Genomic DNA, 27,821 nt, shown 5'->3' with positions numbered 1-27,821 from the left:
TGGACTGTGACATCAATAGGACTTGTTGGTGGTACAAATTTTTGTCCCAGAGACTCCCCCCTTCTGTGGAATACACTCCCTCTCCACGTCAAGCAGAGTACCTCTTTACCCTTTTTTAAGTGCAACCCAGATAACTGGATGAGAAACAGAAAATACATCCCTGGGATTCCACCAGTGTCCCTGCTGGACAGGGGCATTGGGTGCTGACTTGGCTAAACATGGGCTAAACCCTTGGCTAGGCTTATAAGGTTCTCAGGACCAGTAGCCTTGTAACTTCCTATGATAAGAAAATAGCCACTTTTTGGACAATATTACATGTTACCAGTCCAGAATATGATCTAAAAATATGTGTGTGTGATAAATCAGAATATTTTAATAGTATTGCAGTATGTAACATAAGTAAAGCATTAACAAAGGCTGTAGTAATGAACTATGCCCCAACAAATGAATTGGTACAGAATTATGGCAGGATAAGATTCTTGGAGATTTGTATGAAACAGAATGTTGAACGAGCAGGAAATTTGTTGGAGAAGAAACTACTCAAGAGAGAATTAAGTTATGATTATGGAAGCTTTTTTATGAACATAGGTAATAATGTACAAGTGATAAGATATAAGATGTTTTGATTCTGCTGGCAGTTTATGTAGGTCAGGCTTTATATGCATCACTCGAGACCAGATATGGAAGAATATGATAAAGGAAATTAAGGAGTTTTTGGGATAATGAAAGGGAAAGAGTGCAGTGGGAAAGACCAGTAGTAACCAAGGAACAGGGTGGTTTACAGCTCAGGATTTGGAGACATACCTAAGACCATGCAGCATAGATTAATATAATTGTTTCATCTTAAGATCTGTATGCCCAAATGGAAGCACATGATAGACAGTGTCCATTGAGGTGACAACAGGATCACAAATTGGCAATAGGGAAGATATAGGAAATTAATAAGAGCACTGTGTGTGCAGCCTTATGTATACAGAAATTAAAGGAAGTTTATTTTGGCATTTGTTGACTGGGTTAGTCAGACTGGGCAGATGCTCTTTTCAGCTAAGGCTCAAGGAGAAAAACTCCAAAAGATGCATACATGATTTAATGTAACAAAATAAGTATACCTAATCGCATACTATTACATCCTATACAAAGTCACAACACAGTTACTTATAGATATATAACATGAAGTATGATCAGGATAAAATGTAACATAATTCAGGGCAAGGGAGTCTGTAGTATAGCCTATTTTTTGGAACAAGCACAAGATTGAAATAGTTAACTGACAGATGGAGAGGAAAAGAATAATAGGTAGAAGGGATTAGCTGTAGCAGGGGGGAGAGGTAGCATAAGTTGGGTCGGAGTGAAAGCAAGTGCAAGAGTTAATAGGTTGTCTTTTATTTATTTATTTTTCTAACAGTGTTAGAAATTGTTCTTAAACATAGGAGCAGTTTATTTCATGCATTGCTGACTGAGTGATTGCAGAGAAGCTGGCCAATGTTTTTTTGGGCTTGTAAATTTCTAGGAGGTGTTGGTCAGAGCTATGGAGTGTGTGATTCGGAGTGTATAGGGAAGTGAGAGTTGAGAGAGCAGAACAGGAGTTGGATTGGAGTGAATCAGGTGTAGCTGAGGCAGGAGGAGTTGATGGTGCAATTCTAGCTATTGTAGGTTTTTTAGAGAGGCAGTGGTGTGAGCAATAGGGTTGATTTTCATCAAATGTAGCGATTTTATTATTTGCGAGTTCTAGCTAAGTCAAAAGATTAGATTGTAGGGTAGTAAGGATTGGGTGACATATAATAGGGTGGGTAGTAGATAGACTTAGGCAAGGGAGTGTTTAGATTCATTTGTGAGGAACTTTTTGTTTCTATAGAGCAGGCCAAGTTTTGTTTTTTTTTTAATGCACTGTTTGATGTGAATACAAATTTTAATTGGTCTGTTATGACCTGTAATAGTTTAATGTGAGGTTCAGTCTTGATAGTCGTGTTGTTGAGGGAGGATTTGAGGTGTTGGGAAGCTTTAGGGAGGAAGAGGAGAGTTTTGATTTCTTAGGGTTAAGTAGGATTTAGTTGGATGTTAGCCATTTTTCAACTAAGTGGAGAGATTTTTGGATGAGGGGGTGGGAGATGTCGTCAGAGGAGGACATTATTGTAGAGTCATCAACATATTGTATTAATGAAGAGTGAGCATAGGAGCACGGAGTGTAAAGGTTGTTATTGAAAATGTTAAATTAAAGAGTAGGGGTCCAAGAATCGAGCCTTGGTGAACCCCAGTTTGGAGTGGAAGGAAGGGGGAGGATGCAGAGAGATTCTAGGAAAGATAGAGCAACACCAACAGATCATTATATATATGGTATATGTAAGACAGAGTGTTTGCATATGTGAAGAAGAAAGAAAGAACAAAAGATTTTGGGAAAAGATGATAAAAGGAGATGAGGTAATAAAACAGTATGAAACTAGGCAATTTTTGGATTATTGGAGTCTAATATTAGACCTCTGTATGCAAGCTGACTGAGCTCAAGGAATGTGCAGAGGTTGGAAAATTATTTTGTTTAACCACAAGTAGTAGGTTTTATAACAGAGGGTAGAATACAAGTGGCCTGTGTGTGTGTGCGTGTGTGTGTGTGTGTGTTTTTTTCTTGGACCCTTTATTATGTCCAAGGAATCGAAGGTCTCAGGCTTCAAGAAGTGTGACTCGTGCTGTCAGAAAATGTCTCTGACAGACGGTCACACTTCTTGTGTGTATTGCCTGGGACCTTTGCACCTGCAGGACTCTTGTGCTGTTTGTCATGGTTTTAGCCCTAGAGTCCTGCAGGAACGCAGGAATGAATTAATCTTGCGGGGCTTATTAAAGCCTGAAGGCCCCCCCCCCTTCTAAAACTTCCAAACAGTCGGCTCCGGTTTCTGAGTCGACTTCTGGAAAGGTAAAGTCTGCCGATAAAACTCCATTGGCTCCGATACTCTTATCAGAGTCACATTCTAGGAAGAGATCTAGATCCCCCTCTATCGGCTCCGTGCACTCTGCGCCAGGATCCCCTCTTCTTTCTGAATGGAGCCATAAAACTCATTCCTCACAGTCTTCCAGGCTATCTGACCACGATTTGCAAAGGGTAGTGAGTAGACTTCTCAAGTCCAAGGCACTGGCCCAAATGCTGCATAGCCCGACTCGGCAGTCGGTGGCTATTTCCGTTCCCCAATATATTCCTCCTCCGACTCCTTTGAGCTCGGAGCCAGGGCTTGTCGGAGCCATGACTGTTGGTGCGTCGGATCCGATACCTTCCCTTTCAGCTCCGTCTTCTGCTCCGATCTCCTCCTTGGAGGGATCTCGGCGCCGAGCTTCCCTCGTCGGCTCCGAGGGGTCGAGTGGCATCGGATCCTTGTCCGACCCTGCTCTCCCTCTCGGGGCTTCGGCGCTGGTGAGTTCGGCTCCGACATCGGCTTCGGAGCCGTCCCTGTCAGTGCCGGGGGTGGTCCTTGTCTCTTCGGAGCGGGGACCTCTGGCCTTGCTTGACAGGGGTGCCTTCGAGGTCATGCGGAGCGTGCTAGAACCAGGGTCTGCCCCACAGTCGGGTCCTTCAGCCCCTCCATCTACAGTGCCTGCGGTGATTTCTACCCACCCCCTTGCCTTAGACCGCAGAGAGCCAACTCCTCAAGTTTCCCCATTGGGAATTTCCTCCTCTTCCGAGGCCTCTCCTGACCCGGTAGGAGATCCCCCTAGGAAGAGGCAGTGCGAGAGGAAGCACATTGACTCCCCTGAGTCTATCACCTCTGACACTGACTTAGAGGAATCTGAAGGTTCCCCTCAATCCCCCTCTGAGGATATCTCCTTTGCTGACATCCTTGAGATCCTGAAACAGAGGGGGAAATGGCCAGCCCTTAACCCTTCGGAGGATGAGTCAGTGTATCTTGAGGCGTTTGGCTCTCGCCCTTCTACCTCCTGGGTGTCCCCTCCCTTTGACCCCCCTATGGAAGTGGTGGCAAGGAAGGCTTGGACCGCTCCTGATTCAGTGGAACCCACCCCAAGGAGACCATCTAAATTTATTACTGCCCCTAGAGATAAAGATTTTTTATCCAAAGGTGTCCCTGTTGATGCCATGGTGGTGGCTGCAGCCACTAAGAAGGAGTTAGCCGATCCTTCGGTTCCTGTCCATCCTCCTAATAAGGAATGTAGGACCATGGACAGGTACGGCAAGCGGATGTTCTCATCAGCGACCTTTTCAATGCGGTCGCTGAACTACTTATGCCACTTCACTCGTCTCCAGAGAGATTTACTCAAGGATATGGGTGAAGTGATAAAGGATCCTACAGCTGAGGGGTTCCAAGACAGAATGAACTCCCAGTTGGCAACCCTGAATTCCATCGTTAACTCCTCCATGCTAATGGTCTCATATGCTGCGGATGGAGCGAGTAGAGCCACAGGCACAGGTGTTGCCTTATGACGTCACGCCTGGATGCAGCTGTGCAACTTTGCGGACCCTTTCAAGGCGTCCTTCACCAATTCTCCCTTTGATGGATCATCCTTGTTTGGTCAGCAGGTGAAGGATACATTGACCAGGTGTGAGGTAGAAGGTAAGACTCTCTCTGCCGTAGGAGTCCGTTTTTCTACCCCTTCTAGACCCTATCCCAAAGGTCAGAGGGGAGGAAAGATGTGGTTCCGTAAACAATCCCAGGGAGTCTCATCTGACGCACAAGGTTGATTCCCCTCTAGAGGGGGGAATAATAATAGACGCCGCCCTAGAGGCAGAGGAGGTCCGCAAAACCAGGGTAGCAGAGAAATGTTCTCTGATAAACCCTTTCAGCATCCCTGAGGGGCTACCCGGCTGTCCACCTTCGGAGGCAGTCGGGGGAAGGTTATCCCTGTACCCAAAAGCCTGGCTTTCCCTTACTCAAGACAAATGGGTACAGTCGATTATATCTGAGGGTTACAAAATTCCCTTTATTCACATCCCATCCCAACCCAAAAGATCCCTTCCAGACGTTCCACCCGGTCTAAGGGAACAAGCAGCATTAGAAATTTCAAAGCTGCTATCAAAAAGAGCTATCCAATCAGTCCCAGCAGACCAGCAAGGATCCGGAATCTACTCCAAATACTTTTTGGTACCAAAAAAACAGGGGACTGGAGACCCATACTGGATCTCAGCTACTTAAACAAGTATGTCAGGAAAACAAAATTCCGGATGGTCACGCTACAGTCCATTCTACCCTTCTTGGGTCAGGACAATTGGATGTGCTCGATAGATCTTCAGGACGCGTACTACCACATCAAGATGAACAGACGCTCCAGGGGATATCTCCGCTTCAGGCTGGGAGCCAGTCACTGCCAGTTCAGGGCCCTGCCCTTTGGTCTCACTGCAGCCCCCCCGTGTGTTTATGAAATGCATGGCAGTGGTCGCGGCTCACTTGAGACGTCAAGGATTCCAGGTGTTTCCATATTTAGATGACTGGCTCCTTACCGCCACCACCAGACATCAGCTTCTTCTATCCAGGGACTTCACCATCCAATCTTGCCAAGCTCTAGGCATTTCGATAAATTTCGAAAAATCTGCCTTGTCGCCTTGTCAATCTATTATTTTTATAGGCGCCACCTTAGACACACTCAATCTTTCAGCCAGACTCACAGAACAGAGAGTGTCAGACATTCGAAAACAAGTTTCCCTTCTCTTACAATGCAACAAAGTCAAAGCCAGACTAGTTTTGAAGGTGTTAGGACTCATGGCAGCAGCTATTCCCCTTCTCCCCTTAGCTCGCTTTCACATGAGGATCCTCCAATGGATGCTGTTTACTCAGTGGTCCTTTCAACAGCTCCCGATGTCCCATACCATATTGATAACTCAATCATGCAAGAATCAACTGTCTTGGTGGATCACATCACCTCAACTTCTCCGAGGAAGACCCTTCACTCCCCCCCCCCCCCCAGTCGCCACGTTGACAACAGATGCCTCCCTGATCGGGTGGGGGGACATTATCAGGGCAGGACAGTCCAAGGCACGTAGCAACCTTTCGAGTGCCACTTGCACATAAACGTCTTAAGAGATGAGAGCAGTGCTTTTAGCGTTGCAAGCCCTTCACGACTCTCTTCCCACTGGGACTATTGCAATTCAAACGGACAACATGTCCGTAGTGTGGTACATCAACAAACAAGGCGGAACCAGATCATACCCTTTATGTCGAGAGGCACTCAGACTTTGGCAATGGGCGATCTCTTCTCAGCGTTTTCTGATAGCAAAGCACATTCCCGGGAAATCCAACGTTATTTCAGACAAATTGAGCAGGGCAATTCTCATGCCCCACGAGTGGTCTCTAAAGAAATCAGTTCTAGAAGAAGTATTCCTAAGATGGGGCCAGCCTTGCTGCGATCTTTTTGCTACTCCCCAAAACAGCAAGTGTCACGACTTCTTCACTCTCTTCCTGTTACCAGGCCATCCCACCAGAGACGCTCTAGTCCACGATTGGCCCCGGGGACTTCTATATGCCTTTCCCCCCTTTCCACTGATATCTCAACTAATTCAGAAAGCCATCGCCTTGAGAGTGACAATGATCCTCATTGCCCCTTACTGGCCTCGACAGATATGGTTTCCATTTCTTCATCGTTACCTTTTGGAGCAGCCTTGGCATCTGGACCCAGTACCAGATCTGATAACCCACCAGTCGGGTCAGCTGCACCAATCTCTGCTTTCTCTAAACCTCACAGTGTGGTTTCTCCGATTCCAACCTTAGCCAGGCTTCCCTCAATATCTCGCTCGGTCCGAGATATCTTGATAGCTATAAATCTTCTACCCGGAAGATTTATAGTAGCAAATGGAAACGCTTCTCTTTTTGGGCAATATCAAAAAACATAGATCCCTTTACTGCACCTATCCAGTCTATTCTAGACTTTCTAGCAGAACTCTTTCATTTAGGATCATCTGCATCTACCATTAGAGTTCAATTGGCTGCCATATCTAATTTTCATGTTGGTGTCTCGGAGTCTAGCATCATGGCTCACAAACTCTGTAAAGCCTTTTTAAGGGGCGTATTTCTTCTCAAACCTCCAATCAAAGATCCCCCGCCTCAATGGGATTTGAACTTGGTTCTGGCATCCTTAATCCTTCCCCTTGAACCGGGCGGCTTCATGTTCTCTGAAGTTGCTTTCTGGAAGACACTTTTTTCTGGTAGCTATAACTTCAGCGAGAAGGGTATCGGAACTCCATGCTCTGTGCAGTCGTCCTCCTTACTTAGTGTTTCACAAAGATAGGGTATCCCTCCATACTAATCCATCCTTTTTGCCTAAAGTTTCCTCTCAAGTAAACCTAAACCAAATTATTGATCTCCCATCTTTTCCTAACTATTCAAACAGGTCGGAACAAAAGCTAAATTTTTTGGATGTTAATCGCCAACTTAGGTATTACTTAGACAGGACTAAACAATTCAGGAAATCTAATAAATTGTTTCTGTCATATGCGGAAGGAAAATTGGGCCTTCCTGTTACTAAAGTATCCCTCTCTAGATGGCTCACCTCTACAATTACCTTCATCTATGAGATCAGACATCAAAAACTACCCTCAAGACCTAGAGCTCATTCAACTAGGGCATTAGCTACATCCGTAGCTTTTCAGGATAGGCTGCCAATAGATTCCATTTGTGCAGCAGTCACCTGGGCTTCTCCTCATACATTCATTTCACATTACAAATTGGACATGGTTTCCAGAAGCCATGCCAATTTTGGTTCCACTGTTCTCAAGAGTCTGTTCCGATAGGCCACCCGGGATCAGGTGCTAGGGACGCGGTCCCATCCAGCAAGAATGAAGGCGAGATAGACAACTTAACATTAAGAAGTTATGTACCTACCATAACGTTCCATGTTAGTTGTCTTCTTCTCGCCTTCTTTCTTGCGTCCCACCCTCCTTCCCCCAAGCCTGGACAGACCGACAGGAATTCAGTTCCCACTCGTTCTGCCACCTCTTTTTCTCCTTTCTTAGGTCTGCGATACCTTTCACGCAGGTTGTTTTGAGGTGGGTTTCCCTACTCCATTCTATGGAGACTAGGGTTGCTTGGTATAGCTATCAAACGAGATCTGAGTAGTTACTGCCTAGCATTGTGGGATATAGGGGAGCCTCGAGCCGGTGGAATTAGCTCTCGAGCTTTAATATTAGCTGAGTCAGAGCCAAGGATCGGCTCCGAACCCATCCAGCAAGAAAGAAGGCGAGAAGAAGACAACTAACATGGAACGTTATGGTAGGTACATAACTTCTTAATTTATATCATGATACAGACCTCCTTTTGCAGTCAGATTCCTATTGGTTATTACCAATACAACTAATTATAGAAATGCTCTGTGCTCTTGCTATGTAGCTAAACAATAGAAATCCTTCCACTCCATACTATTAGTAAACCTGTCTATTTAAAATTCTACTAAGATTTTGTCTCTTTAGCAATCATGTGTGTGCCACTGTTTTTTACCACCAGAGTAACCTTACTAAACAACTTGTAATTATTTATCCTTCTCATCTTTGTGTCAGTTTAGAACATGGCATTCTCACATGGACTTATTCGTGTACGTCCTTGTGTATTCTTAACAACATCTCCTTACCTCCCCCCAAATCTCCATATGTAGAGTAGAACATGTCCATCACTCACCTCTCCTCATTAATTCTCATAATAGTCTGTTGCTCTATTTCTTGTCTCATTTATAACCCACCTTTCAGCTGTATCTTTTAGTCATTGTATACAAATGCCCATAATTACACTATCATGTATATCTTCAGCAGTGTACTTCAGTACTTGGCAGTTTTATGAACCTGTCAACTCCATTCCCCTTATATAGTCTGACAAATCCCATCAAAATTTGTAAATGCTTGTACAGTGTTAGCCATATTTTTCGTAACAGTCTGTTTTCTTATCTATGAATATCCAAATTCTCATTCTGTCAAGTAATTACTTACGCCTTTCTTATAATTCTGAACCTTTGACCTTCATTTTTATATCTTTCATCCAGATATTCTGAACAACATTGTTCTATTGAGTATTTCAGCTCTGTTTGAAATCTGTCTGAAAATCTAATCCCTTTGTACATTATTGCAACAAATTAATTGTTTTATAATTTCTTGTATCTTTAGGATTGTTATAAAATTTTGTATTGTCTATGGAGCTTTGCTTCCAGGGATTCCGCTGAAAAATGGGCTTTGCCCCTTAGAATTTTCCCAGTAAACAAGTGCAAGTAAATAAATCACTGTTAACCAAAACATTTAAGATTCTTTTATTTCCCCCAACTTACACTAATGAAGTAGAATAAGTGGTTCATTATTCAGGCATCCAGACACCTGCATTTATACCTTGAGTATAAGAAAAACTTGAACATGCAGTATGTTTGTCAGGCTGCATTAGAATTATGTGAAGCAAACATGGTAAAATACATGTCCAGCCTAAGGCACATTCTGCTAGAGCAGTAGTCACTTCACACAACTTTTTTTTTTTTTTTTTGAATGTGTGCACTGATGTGTGCAGCTTGTAACATAAGCTTTACTGGGTGCCTTTGGAAAGTGTTATAAATTGGATGTGATTTACATGTCAAAATACCAGGTTGGTGTGCTGGGGGCTATGTCCTTGGCAGTAGAGGAGGATGAACCAGATCATGCCAGACTCAGAGTTTATGTACTTAATACTAGATTTGCAAGGTCATAGTTTATCTTCCTGTGCGTTTCTGCCCACTTTCTCCTGACCCTAGTAGGAGCAAGTCTATTTGTGAGCATGTGTGTGTTTGTGGTGAATTGCACTCCTAGCTGCCTACACAGATTTGGAGTAAAATTGAGGTGAGTCAGGAATCATGGGTGAGGAGGAGCAGTTAAAGCCTGGGAAAGTTTTACTGATACTAAACTGACTGGATACTGATGCTCTAGGCCTTGCAGTAGAGGATGATGAACCACAGTATTGTAGATCTCTTATGGGTACGTATGTAATTTTAAATTGTGTACAGTTGCTGTTGTAGGCTGGCAATGGATGAGGTTTTATGCAGAGGAGATTAGAGCATTTCTGGATCCTTGTATTGTTGAACAGCAACATATTCTTTGTATGGCAGCAACTTCATAATCAGCCAGGAAAGAGTGTTGAGCACTGCTTGATTACTAGTATGTTGATATGGTAATGGACTGATCTGATGCAAGACTGTTTTGCGAAGTAATCTTTGCATGCCTATCCTTCTATACACCAATGCCTGATATTTCTCTGCCTGCTTGATTATAGGCTTCCAGTAGCTATGTCTGCTGTTACTGAAAATTTGAAGTGGCAGAATTTAGTGATTTGAATTCAAGCATTTCGGCCACTAGATTGACTTAGTATCACAGGAAGTTTGGGGAAGCCTCAACATTCTACAAGGCCTTCATGTTACCATTGTGTTATTGATAAGATATCCTGTACCTTAAAACATTCAGGGAAATGAGCTTGAGCAATTGATCCTTTCTTATCTTAATGTTTCACTGTAATCATGTAAAAGCTTTTGTGATTAGCAAACCTGAGATACAACTGAAATATTTTGGGGAGATATGGAAGTTTAATAAATAAAATAATGACCTGCAGTCACAAGTTAGATATACAGTGGTTAGCATTGCTTACAGTGCGTGGTTTTCCTTTCTGGTTTCTAAGCTGGGTGGTCTCCTGTGCAAAGCTGCATATCCCCCTTGTGTTACCATGTACTCCATTTCCTTCTCACGGCCTAAAGACATGTGACCTGGTAATACTCAAGATTGCCAAAAGGGTGTGTGCATGCGCGCATGTATGTACATCCAGAAATTAACTGTCTTCCAGTTCAAGATTAGTTTTCTAATTTAAGCCTGTGGAACGGCAGGATAGGCTCCAACTCCCCCATAAACCTGAACAGAATAAACCTGGTTTCAGAAAATGTGAGCACAGGAAGTTTGTTGGTACCTGCCATATCTGAAAAAGCTAGAACGAAATGTAATCAATGTCATGCTTACAGTGCTGTAAAAAGCATAGCTGTATTCTGATAATCTATGCCATTCTTTTTCTACAGAGTTGCAGGTCAGGTTGCATCGCTAGATCTGGGTTACAAAGCTGGTGTCAGTGAAATTAGAAAGAACCCTCCAAAAGTCCTCTTTCTTCTGGGAGCTGATGCAGGCAGCATAACACGACAGGATTTGCCAAAGGACTGCTTCATCATTTACCAAGGTTAGTGGAGTACTTCATCTCGAGAATGTAGTATGATAGTATGTTTCAAAAAGATTGCTAGTTTGCTTACATAAACTGATCAGCATTGTATTATGTCAGAAACTGCAGTTTATTGATAATCTTTCTCTTATGAGGATATTTTTTTCCTTCAAGGAAGTGGGAAAGACTAACACAAATATGTAAATATTTAATGGTGATACTGGCTAGTGGTTTGTTCTCTTTGTTGGAGGTAGTTACGGATTTTTTTGTAAAGATTGGAGTAAACTGTGTGTACTGAGTTTGAAGTGTGAGGAGAAAGAAGTAGAAAACCTAACTAAAGAAAAATGTAATATTGCCATTGTGTGTTTTAATGGGAGAAAATGGTATTGTTTGTAAGGTGGCTTATCTTTTGCTGGAAAATCACTTGCGTTTTCCTCAAGTGTCATGTCTGCAACCCAGACTGTGGCATCTCAACTCCAGTTTTCACCTTCCTGCCACTTGTATGTGATAGTTCTTTAGTAGTGTTACCCCATTTCACACTTGGTACTACTAAGGATTTCTTTGTGCAAGGAATGTGGCCTCACAGACGTTTACTTTAGTTATCATTTGTATCTTACTGTTGAGCTTGAACGGTTTCTCTTGTGCTATTGGACTATGTATATTTGGTAAATAATTGACCTGTTGAGGCTGTATTGCCTCACTTTTCTTGTTTTCTCCTCTTTATTTTTTTTCCTGTGTGTTTGCCACAGAATGATAGTTGTCATGGCCTTCGGTAAAAAGGAATGTGGTAACATGTCCCTCAGTCATCCACCAGGAATGTTTTGCTTAAGAAAATGTTTGCTCCATCCCTTCTGTTTCTACTGAGGCAGAAGAGGGTCACCAGTCTTACAGATATGGCTTTCGTAGCGGGCTTGTTTATGGAGCCACAGTAGAGTTGCTGTCTCCAAGATTCCATATTGTAAATACTAGACCATACTGATATTGTTACTTAATTTTTATTGTGGTTGTAGACAGCTGTGCCAGTCTGCCATTTTAAGTGTTACTTCTTAGGACACTTTCTACCCAAAAGTAGGAATAAAGCATTGCAAGTCTGGACAAGAAGAAGGAATTAGTGTTTGTTATTTTTGTGTTTAAGGGTTAAGCCCTGGATAGAATTATCAGAGACATGAAGCAAGGAAAAGCATAGCTGGTTAATGTGGCATAGTTCATTAATGTGGCATAGTTCATACATGTTATTGTGTGGGACCTTGGTCCCCAACCACTGGGCAGCGGATCATTTGGTACTTGGCCACAAAGGAGGAATAAAAAACTTTTTATGTTGGGCACCCGACTGTTCAGAAAAAAGTGTGCATGTATGTGTGTGTTTCTGTCTGCATGTGTGAATGAATGCTTGCATGAAAGCTGTGTGTGTGTGAGAAAGCAGAAGAGATTGTATATGTGCATGAGAAAGACGAGCCATTATTTTCAACTTGCAAAGGAGCACTTTTTATTGCTGTTAAGCGAGTGTAAAATAAAAATAATTGAAACAGAAAAAAGTGTTTGTCTGCATGTGTGACTAAATGCATGCTCGAAAGCAGAAGAGACTGTGTGCGCGCGTCTGTGTATTAAAGACAGAGAGTGAAGAGAGAGCCCTAACAGCAGCAGCATCAGTTAAGAGGTTTGCGTACCTCTCGACTATACCTCTCAAGTTCAACCTCTCCGCACAAGAAGTCTGGACAGAGCCATAAATAACAGGGGGCAAGTGACCAAAAATAAGAACAGATTTTAAGTATTGCTCTTATAAACTTAGAAAGTTGCTAGAACAGCATGTTTTCCATTAGCATGTGTCATCTGAACAATATGAAGTCTGAAATTCAAATGCCTATCATTATTTAATGACTTCAGTTCCAGTCATTTGCCAGAAAACTACACATTTTGAGGATGGGGCCAAACATACGAGCCAAATCTCTGGACATTCTGCAAAAATCTGGACAATTGAAAGCCATGGTCAGTTGACTCTTTAGAGCATGATATCTGGATAAACCTAAAGTAAACAGGACAAAGGCTCAAAATAGGAACTTATTTTACTTTATCATTAGGGTTTGTGTTAGCATACATTTTCTGAAACAGAAGTGTGTATGAGAAAGTGAGTACAGCAGTAGAGGTTTGCATACCTCTGGACCTTTCAGCTGAAGAAATCTGGATAAACATTAAAATAAAGAAGGAACAAAGGCTCAAAAATAAGAACAGATTTTAATTACTGCTCTTATAAAATTGCAAACTTGCTTAAGTAAAAGGATTTGGGTTGGTATGAATTTATGAAGAAAATAATAGTCCGAAACTCAAATGTATGCCATTATTTAGTAACTTCAGTCTGCAATGACTAGCAACAGACCAAACCTTTTAGGAGTAAGGGACCAAAAAATAAAGTAAATATCTGGGTATTCTGGGTATTTTATTTTAAGTGTTGTCTGAGACAGAGGAGCTTGCCAGCAGAAATACCACACCACCCACATCACATAGCCAAGCACAACACACACGCCCCCACCTATGCAGAGGTCCTCAATAAAAACTTACCTAAACAGCAGAGACCTCCAAAACATACCCGCAAGCATTCCACACACAACACCAAGCATGTCATAGGCAGCAGACAGCACACTCTGAAAACACAGCCCATAAGGCATAACAGTAAACTCACACAGCCCTTAAGGCACAACAGTAAACCAAACATACTAGTCATTGGCAAATCAATTGTGAGATAGGCCTGTGTCTTCCTCACCAGGCTTGACAAGGAGAAGATCATGGTCAGTTGTCTTTCAGGTGCCAGAATCCACCACATCACATACGCACTTTGTTCTCTCCACAGCAGGTACGAGTATGACTCGCATTGTTTATGTTGGTGTGAATGACTTGAGACGTACCTCACTGGACTTTATGAAGACAAACATGATTGAGGTCTAGTATGTGTCCCAGGCAGGTATGAGCCTAGCCCTAAGCAGCATCCTACCTTCAGTAAGAATGATACCACAATGCCAACAAAAAATAGACTTCAACAATTTGCTTAATTTCTGGTGTCATTCCAAGGGGATCCAGTATCTGTCTGCCTGGGATGACAGGCCTCGATGCTTTGCCAGAGATGGCCTCCACTTGTCAACCCTGGGATTCAGGATTTTGGCCAAGGCTCTTGCCTCCCTCATTGTGCCTTTTTTAGACAATGTCCCAAAGACAAATCTTTCAACATAAAAGATTTGTCAAAAAGCAAATTGAAGGTCATTCTGCTTAACACTAGGAGCCTTAACCTGAAAATGCATGCACTGAAAGCTGTCTTTACACTGGAAAATGCCAACATCTGTGTAGTCACAGAAACTTGGTTTAAGGCTGCGGAGAGCACCCGTGCCTTACCAGGCTATACCTCTTTCCACACATTCTGACCCCAAAATGAGGTCAGGAAGACTAAGGGTGGTGGAGTTTCTATTTTCATTAAAGACAAGCACACCTCCTGATCCTTGGTGACTTCAGCTACCCTATCATAGACTGGGTGAACTATTCCTGCTCTAATGCACTCACTCAACAATTCCTTGACTTTATCAGTTCTAACACACTAGACCAGCTTGTCTCATCCCCCACAAGGGGAGAGGACATTCAAGACTTGGTTCTCACCAACATTGGGCGACTGCTGCACCAATTCCATAGTAAGCTTGCTCTTGGTGAGATCAGGTCATCGGTCTGTCTCGTTCAAAATGTCCACCCCCCACCCACCGCCGTAACCAGGCTAAAAACTTCTCAAAAGCTGACTACAACCTTCTAAGGGAGGGTATTAAATGCTTCACACCACAGCCCCCCTCAGAGGATGCAGACAAATATGCTGAACCAGTACGCCAGTGCAGTATACAAGTACATGTACAACTATATGTACTCAGCCATACCCAACAGAACTAAAACCTGCTCCTCAAGGAAACACAAACCTATCTGGTGGACATCCACTATCAACAGGCTTTACAACAAAAGGAAGAAACTGTAGTCCAAGGGTAAAAAGGCACAAATTCCCAATTGGAAAAACTCCCTCCTTAGCCTCAACAAGCAAATTAGATCACTAGTGAAAACCTTCAAAGTCAATTATGAATCGAAACTAGCCTCTGAAACAAAGGCAAACCACAAAGCCTTTTTCAGTTACATCAGAACCTCCATTGCAAAGCTCAGGTTTGTTCTGAATTAGTTCTTAATGGTACCACTTAGACTGATCCTGTTGACTTAGCCAACTTGCTAGCAGATAGGTTCAGCGCAAACTTCACCTCCCTGTCCCCCCCAAAAGGCCCATTCGACATCCCCAGTACTTGTCCCGCATCTCACATCTCCGTAGGTCGTGTTAAATGCCCTAACCAAGGCAAAGAACACAGCTTCCATGGGACCTAATGGTATCCCAGGCTGTATTTTGCACCATCTCCGGCAAGAACTAACCTCACCATTGAGCACCCTATTCAACCATAGCCTAAGTACAGGCTTCATTCCAGCAGAGTGGAGAACTGCTATTGTCATCCTTTTGTGCAAAGGTGGTGCCACTACTGACCCTAGAAACTATCGCCCCATTAGCTTGACAAGTCTGATCTGTAAGGCCATGGACCATATTATGGACCTCATGAATAAGGTAACAGGCAATCTCCAGGCACTTGACCCTACGCAGTTTGTAGTTGTCAAGGGCAGAGCTTGCCTGTTGAACCTGGTTGACTTTGTTGAGACTGTCACCAAGGCACTGGATAAGGGAAAGTCAGTACATGCAGCTTACCTTGACTTAGTCAAAGCCTTTGGCACAATCTCCCACTCAGACATCATCGAAAAGCTAACACAACTTGGCGTAAATCCCGATCTCATCAGGTAGGTGGCCAACTGGCTCACCAATAAGACCCACAAGGTCAAAATAGGTGGCTCCACCACCAGGAGCAGACCTCTCAGTAATGGTGTTCCCCAGAGATCTGTCCTGGGAGCCTACTGTTTTGACATCTACTTCCCAGAGATCCAGGCAAAGACAAAAGCCCTGTGGCTGACCAAGTTTGTAGACTGCTTTAAGTTTGGTGCCGTCATCGACTCCCTAGATTATGCTAACATACTACAAGAGGGTCTCACAGCAGCAAATGACTGGTGCCAAAATCATGGCCTTAAGTTAAATACAAAAAATGTATGATCATACCATTTGGCAAAAACAAGGTCCCTACTGATGCCAACCCCTTAGAGAGACAACCTGTGGTGAGAGACCTGGGTACACAGGTTGACAACAATCTCACATTTGACCATCATGTAGCGGCAGTGGTCAATAAAGCCTTTTACTTGGTTCATCTCATAAGTAAAGGGATTGCATCCAGAAAAAAGGATGCTGTTAACTCTCTGTGCGCCTCCCTCATTAGGCCAGTAATTAAGTACAAAGCCCCATTTTGGTATGTACCTCTCCAAACACCTGCACCAACGGGAAAGGCCACAGAAATACCTCACAAAGAGAATCCATGAAGTCCAGCACCTGTCCTAAGTGGGCAGGCTCAAATCACTATCACTCTACTCTGTATCATACAGAATGCTCCGAGGTGATCTGTGTCTCACCTACAAGGCAATCTCAGACCCTGCTCTGCTGGAGATGCTCCATATCTGTAAGTCTGACTCCTCGTGCATTACCCGATCAAAAAGTCTAAATTTAATATGTGACCTTAACAAAACCTGCTTACAGAGAGAGAGGTTTGTCTCCCCGAGGCTGCCTCATCTCTGGAATAGACTCCCCATACAGATCATAGTATGTTGCTGACCCTTTTCAAGCGCAGCCTTGGTGAGTGGGTGGAAAACCAAAAATTTGTCCCAGAGGTTCCACCTGTGTCCCTCATTGACAGGGGCAGCAGATGCTGATTGAGGTTTTCTTTTGGGGATAAACTCTTGGCTAGGCTTGTAAAAGGACCCCAGGGCCATTAGCCTAGTAATCTTTTATCATCCTATGTAAAATGGTTCCTCCAACACCATTAACATATACTGCAACAAGTTTGAAACATTAGGAGGAACTATTTTACATCAAAAATATATTAAAAAAATAATGTAGTACTTAAGTACAACACAACAATTTTACAGAGAGCACATTCTGTAAGCACAATAATGCCCTCCAGGGTGTCTGTTAATGTGTAATTAATCCCCTTCCAGGGGTGTACAGGCCCTACACTTCTAGCGTTGAGCCTCATAAAACCCTTGGCGGGCATTAATTACACATCAACACACACCCTGTCAGTCATTATTACTTGCTTATTATGCGTGCATAGTGGCCTGCCCATGGAAAACTGTCTTCCATGAAACCAGTCCGTGGTGCAAAAATGGTTGGTGTTAGGCATGTTCTATCTTGGAAGGAGGAAGAAGAGAGTATCCCATCCTTCAGGAATAAGGGTCACTTGCATCTGTTTCTGCAATAATCTGAATGCACAGATTCAAACTAAAGCTTTTTGGTTGTCTCAAATAAGGAGACTATAAGTATACATCCTGTAAACCCAGTGATAAAACCGAAGTACCCAGAAAATTTGGATTATTCCACCTTAGGTTCTACATTTACTAAAAATGAAATTCAGATGTTGAGTAATGCATCATGTCCAGCTGATCAGTAACATTTAACAGCTTTTTTGTCTGAATTTGTACTTCTTACCTGAGAAGATTGACTTAAATGTATGGCTTTTTCTAGAAAGTGATATTGGCATCACTGGAGTCTGTACTCTTGGCAGTACACCACAATGTGTTTTTTTCCCTTGGGGGGGGGGGGGGGGCTTTTCTACTGTCTTGCCACAGTACATAGCACCTTCAGTCAAGCAGGGTTTACATCCATACCTCTCAACCTGCAGACATCTGTATTATGTCACTTGAAAAGTAATTACACGCAGCCTAAAATCTAGATGGCTATCAGTATAAAAATTGCATAACAAATAGCATAACTCTTCCCATTTCACTTCAGTAGGATCATGGGACACCGCCACTCAGAAACACAAGTTTAAAAAAACGAGTGACAAAGTGCTGTAAAATTTAAGTGTATTTTGAGAGACATGACTTTATCATAGGTCCATAAATTAGCAAAATAATGAGAAATCCCACTCGGTGGTGAGAATTGCAAAGGGATGTAATAATGTATAATGTCAAGCTGATGAAAAACAGCTCCTGTTTAGAACAGTAAATTTCATGTGCCAAAAGAAATAAAACCTGGTGACATCACATTTTCACTCACTAAGCACCACCGACTTGGAGTAATTGTTACCTTTCTTGGGATATCTACATAGTTTACAGGATATATTGCCTAGTAATTTCACAAAGTGTTAATCAGTTCTGTTACCCACCTAGAATGCAGGCAAGCTGTTGTATTGTCTTCCATCAAAATGGGAGATACCATTCGGAATGGTAAAGATAGATAGTGGCATGATTTCAGAGCATGAAATTCTGGAACATAAGGCTGAAACTTCACATGCCTAGATGTGGTACTCAACATTGTGCAGTCATGCCATGCATGCTCCTCAAATTGTTTGTTTATTGGTATTTGTTTACCGGGAAAGTCCACTGGGCCAAGCATAGCCCATTTTCAGTGGAGGTCTGAGAAAAAAAGCTCCACAAAATATACAGAGCACCACAAAGAACGCATTTTGAATATATAAAGTATAGAGGGAAGAAAAAAAAACTGTAGATCAGGGGTTTTTTTTCCACATCCCTGCATTGCTTACGACTGACAGCTATCTCTTGTTTAATACGCATGCTTGTATGTATGAGACATGATGGGTATAGGGCAAAATGTTTAACTGTGTGCCTTACAACAATGCACATAACAACCAGCCTTTATGTATATCAGTGGCCTGCTAAGACTGCTGATGTCATGCGTATAATACTCATGACAGTGTATGGAACATCAGTGATGTGTACAACTGAAGCACACACACAAAAATGCACCCTGTAGTGGCAATAAGAATAACTGGCTTTACTATATATATATATATATATATATATATATATATATATCAGTGTAAATACGCTGCAAAGTGTATGTCTTTGTGTACCATACTGGATTTTATTTCTACCACTGTTCTTAATCCATTACCTGTTTATTGAAGGCTCTTCCATGTTTATTGCTTCTGAACCCGTTCTAATTTCTTTGTGGTACTTAGTTTTGGGTAGAGTAAAACGATTTCAGATTGTTTCATAGGAACTGATCAAGGCCTAATTTAGAAGGCTTGACAAAGTTACGTAGGTCCTCTGCCTATCTGGCTGTCATACACACAGTACAGAATGAAAGAGAATAGTTTGGAAGTAGGAGGAGGCTAAGCAGTGCAATGTTATACAGAATAGAAATGTCCAAACTGGGGGGGGGGGGGCATAAAAGCACAATGCATGAACCTTCCCACCAAACACCAGGGTTAAGTTGCAGTGAGATGTGTTTATAGTGAATGTTTGTGCTTGGCAAAGATAAACACGCATTGTAGGGAGAAAATTCCATTTAGACGTGACAGAAAAGTAGGCACACTCAGAATAGAGCCATTCACCAAATGATTAATTCATGTACATCTTGCATTAAATAGGTTTCCCAACACATAGTGGCAGTTCTTACATAAGCACACCATCAACCTCAGTCTTGTGAAACCCAAAACAGTGACACAGTTAAAACATAGGAGAAAACATCATGGCATGCCACATGCAAATAGTTTCCTGATATAGTAATATATAAGAGCCAGGCAAGTACAGGGAATGCAGTCACACAGGGTCCCAAACCATATGTTTTATGATTTAAGATGTAATCAGTAGTCTCTTAAACACGAGTCTGTGCCTTATTTGAAAATGAGCAAGTGTCTACAAAGGTACAAGGAGCAAACTTCGTTGAATTTCACTAGCATCACCTGCAGAACAGCATTACAGAATATTTTAAATCGGGTGAAGATGTATGAATTGTCAGGTAGTAATGGCTCTGCTAATTTTTCGAGAGTTTGAGTGGGCAAAAATTCCTTCTTTGACAGAGAGGTTCACCAGTTTGGGTACAAGACAGTTTATCAAATAGCCACTTTTTGCTTTAAATATTGCCAATACCTTTTCAAAATTCTAGTCAGTCTTCATACAGTTACAGCTTTACGTTTGCATTTGTCTGAACTACCCTGATGTTCTTATTGCGGGCATTATTTATAGAAATAATGTGCATTACTGCTGACACATGTAGTGTGGCAAGCTATTATCTTAAACTATTTTTCTTGGTCACAGTAGCATTTCTATTTTGACAAGATTATTGTGATTGCAAATTCTCATCTTTTTCTGCTTTTTAATTTACTAAAATGAACCTCCATGCATGGCATCAAAACTTGCTATATTTTTGATTAAATATTCTATGTATGTTGCATTTTGTATCTTTCAAATGGATATATTTGAAATTTTTAAATGGTTTCCAGTGGTGCTAATAAAGTACCCTTTGTATAATTTAATGTAGTAATTATCACTGTGCCTTTTTACACAGGGGTTTTGTCTTATAAAACCGCCACTATGAATGTGATGTGTCAGTAATTGCTGTAGTAATGATGTTAATGGGCAAGGCAAGCTGCAATAAATAATGTACTGGTAAATAACAGTTTATGATTTTGTGTTTTTTGATTCCTTTGTTGGTTATCTGCTTTGTTGGTAAACTACTGTTTTCCACCCTTGTACTTCAGCACAACACAGGATTGGTACTTTACAAGTTATGGTAAAATATATATTTACTGACAGAATTTCTTACTTAACCTTTTTAACTTATTTGGCAGGCTTGCTGGGTAGTGCAGCTGCTTCTGTAATGGACTGCTGTGTTTCTTTTAACTTTTGGTTCACTGAGTCACAGATGGTGCAGGAAGAGGTTGTGAACCCCAGACTATTATTGTGAGAATTTGCTTGAGAAAGCTACTGCTTGTTAACACTGAAGTCTGTATTAATACGTTGCGATACTTATGTTATTGTATGTTTCATAACTAACTGCTTGTGTTGAATACATAAACTAGGTCCTTGTTCCTTAACAGTTTATCATTTAGTTCAAGTTACCATTAGAACGACCAATATTTGATTATTCTGTTGTATTGAAAGATGTAATATAGTACTGTAATGCTGGATATGGGTGTTGCTACCTGGTGAAGCCTGCATTGCTCTTCTGGTTTACTAGTTTGACAAGAAGCCGCTTTAAAGTAGCATTGTTGTTCAAAATAAAAAATTAAAATAAATTACATCAGTAAGCCTGTAGGGAAATAATTTACATGTTTATGAAGCAGTTCAGTGGTGTATTAGAAGGAGAGAGGAATGTAGGTCAAGAACCAAAGTCATTGGTGGGGCAGGGAGCACAGTACAGTAATGCAAACAAGATACCGTACACAGTAGGATCAGTATAGACCTTTGTGATTTGTTCCTTTCTTTTTTGACACAATACTTGACTGTTTGAATTCATAGATGGAGTGTGGTAAGATGTCATGTTATAACTTAAATGTATATGCCTAAATTCATAAAAGCAGAGGAAGCCATCGTCTGTGTTGTCAGCCTAAGACTCACTTCCCCTCCCCCTCATTCAGTTGTGGCTCCAATAATCTCCTCACTCTACTATCATTGGTGATGCTACAGGCTGGTAAGATGAAGGCGGTTAAGAGAAGCAAACTGAACTCTGTAAATCATAATTGAAATGGGCTACTTTGAAACTTAACACACCCTGTTATTTTTGGTTATAAATCAGTACATGTTCATTGCTGCAGTAGCCTTAGTTATATGGGAATTATCCTGCCAAGGATATAATGGCTGGCTAGCTTCCAAAGCTTCAAGGTACCTTCCAAACACCCAAACTGAAGTAAATGCCGCAAAAGTTCAACAGCTTACAAACCCTGGTCTGTTCAGAACAACAAGATGCAAATCTCCAAAAGTTATTTAAAAAAAGATGAGTGCTTTCATTTTGATTCACCACAAAACTTAATCAAATAAATTCAAGGAATTAGGGTTAAGAATTGATGTAACACGGACCCAAACTATCAAGCAGCTAGAGCTTAGCTAATTAAAAGACAAGCGTGGGTGCAAAACTCTTGAGAGCTTTATTGCCACTGAAGAGTAAGCTCCTGTGAGGCTTTTGAGGATTGGCAGTCGGCTTGTGCTTTTCTTTGCTGGGCAGATTAGTTCCCTTTAGGGGAAAAAATAAACCTTCCATTTTCTTAAATTTATTGATTTATTCCTCTCTTCTTCAGGAAAGCTATTTTAAAGATAAGACTGTTGCGTTTTAAAGGACTGTTTTGAGACTGTAATGTACTTTTAAACGGAGCATATTTTTTTCTGTCCATGTAAGCCGTGTTAACTAAATGAAAATATTTTCTGTGGAGAAATTTATTTTTCCTTGGTATGGCTTGACCATGGGACTACCGGTCCCATGGTCGGTCCTTCTTCCAGCCACATAAAGAAAATTAAGCAAACAGGTTTTGCCACCACAGCAGGCTAGCAATTTGCCTTGCCTTTCAATCTGCTGTGGACATTGTTGTACTGCAGATCACTCATCTTTTTACCTGGATCCCTGTGGTGTAGCAACTACAGCCACTGTTTGCTGGGATTAGCCACATCCTCTGCAGGTATTAGAGTCCCCTCAGTGGGAAAGTGAGAGCCACTCTTGTTAGTCTTGGAAAAGTGTGTGACAGAATGTATCCATCATTAGTAAAATAGTTGGCCCCATTTGTCCTGTCAAAAAGAAACATAAAACCAAACGTATCTCCTCAAATTTCTTTAGACAGGAGTAGTTTACTTGGTCTGGCTTAGAGGTTAATTCAGGATGTTGAGCCTTCTGGTAAAGCAGATTCTGGTAAAAGAAAGAGATATTGCTCTTTTCCTGAAGAGATTGAAGATTCTGAATCTGAAAAGGAAGATGCAGTTTTTTTCCCCCAGATTTCTGATTCAAAATCTGAGCTCAGATGTTCTTTGTGTTTCACTGTTGGAGTCAGCACACTTGGCTCAGTCGGCCCGAATACCAGAGTCTTGGGATCTCTGTGTCGGATGCTGTCGCCTCTTCCATGATGTCAGGTCGTCAGGGGTATAAAACATGCAGCTGACGCCATTACTTCAGTTTTTCTTGCCCCAGATGTCAGGAGCCCCCAAAATAGGGAGCAGTTATGGTGTGGAACACCTCCAGTAAAAAGTAAATACTATTGTCATAAGATATGGCCAAAAGGAGGATAGCTAGAAAGCATAGAAAAGTCAGGGGGCTGGAGGGAGGGTAACCAGGACTGCAACAGTGAATACACTCGAACATCTACATTTATGATAAATGTACACAACTGTACTATGTTCTTCGTGTTTCACTGTTGCAGTCATCACACTTGGGTTGATTCCCAAAGCTGAGGAAGGGTTGAGGCAGAGACATCTGCATTTATGTTAAGTGTACACAACTGTACTTTTCTGATTCTTTTCCTGGAGGGCTCTCTCTGTCTGCGACTGTTGCTTGAATGTGCCAGTGTTTTCAGTGGGAGAACACTGGTTTCTCAATCCCCTCATGAGTTGTTACAAAAGGATTTTTCCAGAACCTACACCTATTCCTTCTGTTCTATCAGCTTTAGAGTAAGTGTGTTACTGCATACAGTTTTCCTGTTAGTCATTCAGCTACCCCTCAAAAGGCATGTATAAAATTCCTCAATCTTTTTAAAATTTTTACATACTATTCCCAACCCTGACCCAGCAGCTATAGCTTTTAGTTGATCCCACTGCTGCTGAGCATTTAGATAATTCCAACTGTAATCTTTCTGATAAGGATGAGAAAATTGCTAAGTGTGGGGAAAAATGTATACTTCTGCAACTTTGGTTTTCAGAAATTTGAATTGCCAGGTTCATATGTTTGTTCTGACAAATTGTGAAGGTATGAGCAGTGTTTAACTGCAGATGTGATGCCAGTTTTCATTCCATCCTCGACTGGTTCGGATCAGAAACGTTGGATCCGACTCTGCCGCTTATAAAAACTTGTGGCAATCCAAAACTCGTGAGCTTCTCCTATGCCCATAATGCATTTTCATTGCCTTAGTTCTCGTTTGCCGCCGTTAGGTGAAAGACATGGTTATTTCACACTCGAGCTTTGAAATTGGATAAGTGCGGGGAGGTTTATCCTTTTTGGCTTTCTATACAGTGGATAAAAAGTGTACACACCCCTGATAAAATGCCAGGTTTTTGTGATATAAAAAATGAGACCACAAGAAATAATTTCAAAACTTTTCCCACCTTTAATGCGACTTATAACCTGTACAATTCAATTGAAAAACAGATCTGTTGGGGAAAAAAATATAACAAATAAAAAATGTACAGTAGGCTGGTTGCATGTGTGCACACCCTTAAACTAATACTTTGTTGAAGCACCTTTTGATTTAATTACAGCATTCAGTCTTCTTGGGTGCACACCTGCCATCAGTTAGAGACTCTGATTAACCCCAAATAAAGTACAGCTGTCCTAGTAGGACTTTCCTGACATTTATTCAGTTGCCTGCTACAGCAAAGAGAGCTTACATAGCATCAAAGGAATCTCATTGTTGAAAGGTATCAGTCAAGACAAGGGTACAAAAAATATCCACAGTATTGGATATACCATGGAACACACTGAAGGCAGTCATCAGAAAGTGGAGAAAATATGGGACAACAGTGATGTTGCAAAGAACTGGATGTCCCTCCAAAATTGAAAAGACAAGGCGAAAACTGGACAGGGAGGCTGCCAAGAGGCCTACAGCAACACTGAAGGAGCTGCAGGAATTTCTAGCAAGTACTGGTTGTGTACTACATGTGACAGCAATCTCCCATATTCTCCATATGCTTGGACTATGGGGTAGGGTTGCAAGATGGAAGCCTTTTCTTACACAGAAAAACATCCAGACACATCTAAAATTTGCAAAGCAATACATCATGTCTCCCAAAAGCATGTGGGAAAATGTTATGGTCTGATGAGACCAAGGTTGAACTTTTTGGCCACAATTCCAAAAGGTACATTTGGCGCAAAAACACTTCACAGCACCAAAAGAACACAATCCCCATGGTGAAGCATGGTGATGGCAGTATCATGCTTTTGGGGGGGGGGGGTTCAGCTGGAACTGATGCTTTAGTCAAGGTGGAGGGACTTAACAGTTCCAAATACCAGCCACTTTTGGCCCAAAACCTTCAGGTGTGTGCTAGAAAGCTGAAGATGAAGAGGAATTTTACCTTTCAACATGCCAGTGACCCCAAGCATACATCCAGATCAACAAAAGAATGGCTTCAACAGAAAAAAAAAAATGTTTTTTGAATGGCTCAGCCAGATCCCAGACCTAAGTCAAATAGAAAATCTGTGGGATGACCTGAAGAAGGCTGTGCACAAGAGATGCCCTCACAATCTGACAGATTTGGAGTGCTTTTGCAAAGAAGAGTGGGCAAATATTGCCAAGTCAAGATGTTACATGCTGATAGACCCCTACCCAAGAAGACTGAATGCTGTACTTAAATCAAAAGGTGCTTCAACAAAGTATTAGTTTAAGGGTATGCACACTTATGCAACCAGCTTATTGTACATTTCTTATTTTTTATGTTTTTCCCCTAACAGATGTTTGTTTTTCAATTGAATTGCACAGGTTATAGGTAACATTAAAGGTGGGAAAAGTTTTGAAATTATTTATTGTGGTCTCATTTTGTTATATCACAAAAACCTGGCATTTTAACAGGGTGTGTACACTTTTTATATCCACTGTATATCTTTGACATCATCTGTCTTTCTACTATTGTACTCATGTACTCTATCTATAGTTAGCCACTCTGTATTTTTATTTTCCCTTACCCTTTACGTTTAAATATAGCCTCACTACCTTTGGAGGTAGTCCCTTTCCCTTTTTCCCTTTCGTTTAAAAAAAAAACAAAAACTTTACATCCGATTTTTAAGGTTTTCTTTATCTTCGTTTGTTGTGCTTAAACTTTCTGTAGATATTTTCAGCCTTCCTATTCTGTTGCTGCTGTTAATTTCTTGTCATGGCTGAGAAGGAAAAAAAACTCCAGCCACATTTAAAAAGTGTCTGAAATGTGGCCAGACAATCCTTTTTTTTTTTTTTTACTCCCACTGTCTTTGCGTCTACTGTGTAGGCCCCCTTCACTTACAGGAAAGTTGTGCGATCTGCCATGCCTTTAACCCTCGTGCTTTGGTAGAGCGCAAAAATAAGTTATTCTTAAAAGGACTTCTGCTATCTTCCTTTGATGTTATTTCTGGAGAATCGTCAAAAAATTGTCTAAATCATCTCAGAGGTCTTCAGTTTTGAGGACCTTGGAGAAAGTTTCTAAAAGGTCTTCTTCGGATCCAACAGTTTCTTCACATCCGTCAAAGAAGAAGAAAATTAAGTTGTCTGACCTGACCCACTCGGATCAGACAAATGAAAAGAGTACTACTTTGAATTGGATGGCTTCTGCAGATCCAAGGTCTCTTCCTGCTTTTCTGGACACACTTCCTAGGACAAGGTACTCTCCCTCTGTAAAACTGTTGCATCAACGGTACCTTCTCCTTTTCTATACAGACCAGACTCTCCCTCCAGGCAGTCCTCTCTCTTCCAGGAGTTTCTCTGTAGAAGATGTAGAGAGGGTAGTGAGACAGATGCTCTCAGCGCAGAGCCCGTCAGTGTTTTTTTTGGCTCCTACCCCTTCGGGTCAGGAATGCCTTGTATTTAAGACTCCACCTTTGACTCGTCCTTCTCCTAACCCCCTCTGTGTTTGGAGCCCTTGGATCAGAGTCATCCAGGACAGTCATATTTGCATCCGAAGATCACTCTATCCTTGGATCTGAAGTTTGCTCTGAGCTCCTCTGCGCTGTTGGATCGAGAGAATTCTCGGAGCCATTTCTACCCTGTTGGATCCAAGGGCTTTGGAGCTGTCTTTGCACCTCGGAGCTTCAGAAGTGGTTAGTTCAACTCCAACTTCTACCTCGGGCAGCTTTCCTCAGAACAGGGTGAGACCTGAGATCGGAAAGCTTGCCTTTTAGACCAGGGTTCCTATTCCTCTCCAGCAATACCAGCCTTTAAGATCCTGGAGAGACCTCTTTCAACTTCCATGACACACAGACTGATCCTGTTTCCTTGGGTTCAATATCCCCTGTTTATGCGTCAGGATTCTCTGCTTAGCCTTTCACAGGGCTAGCCGGTACCAAAATTTCAGGACACCTACCTTTTCCAATACCTCCCCAGATTATCCCACTAAAGAGGTCAGTTGGAAGAGGACATGTAAGAGGAAGCATCTAGATTCTCCTGAATCTGTCATGGAAGACGTGGATTTTTGAGTAGGGCGAAGGATCCCCATGGTCACCACCTGCAGATGTCTCGTTCTGAGACATCCGTGAAAACCTAAAACAGCGAGGTGGCTGGAAGCCCAGCAATCCTTCAGAGGAATCTGAGCTCCTTGAGGCTTTTGGTACCAGCCCATCTACATCTGGGTGATTCTGCCTGCTGACGAGCACCTAGGTTTGGTCTCGCCATGGGCATGGAAGGCACCTGACTCCATTGAGCCCATACCAAAGAAGCCTGTCAAAATTTTCTCCTCTAGAGGACAGACAGTTCTGGTCCAAGGGCCCCCCGTTGATGCCATGTTCATAGCGGCTGCCAGGAAGGAACTAGCCAATGAAAGTTCCACTGTTCATCCCCCGACAAGGAGTCCCAGGTCACGGACAGATTTGGGAAAGTGTGTCTACGCTTCAGGGACTTTTATCTTAAGGTCTGTGAACTACATGGC

At 42.0% G+C, this 27,821-nt stretch overlaps 1 protein-coding gene across 1 annotated transcript in view; it reads left to right on the top strand.

Moving 5' to 3' along the window:
* Positions 1-27,821, top strand: part of NDUFS1 (NADH:ubiquinone oxidoreductase core subunit S1) — a 1,309,138-nt gene that overhangs the window by 937,337 nt on the left and 343,980 nt on the right. Inside the window, exon 15 of the mRNA XM_044075860.1 lies at positions 10,987-11,141. Within this exon, the coding sequence (XP_043931795.1) occupies positions 10,987-11,141 (155 nt within the window). The remainder of the gene's footprint in view (positions 1-10,986; positions 11,142-27,821) is intronic.

This window comes from Protopterus annectens, chromosome 6.part1 (genome assembly GCF_019279795.1).
Source record: "Protopterus annectens isolate FY-2018-M chromosome 6.part1, PAN1.0, whole genome shotgun sequence".
In the NCBI taxonomy this organism is placed as follows: Eukaryota; Metazoa; Chordata; order Ceratodontiformes; family Protopteridae; genus Protopterus; species Protopterus annectens.
This window is presented reverse-complemented; position numbering and strand designations above follow the sequence as displayed.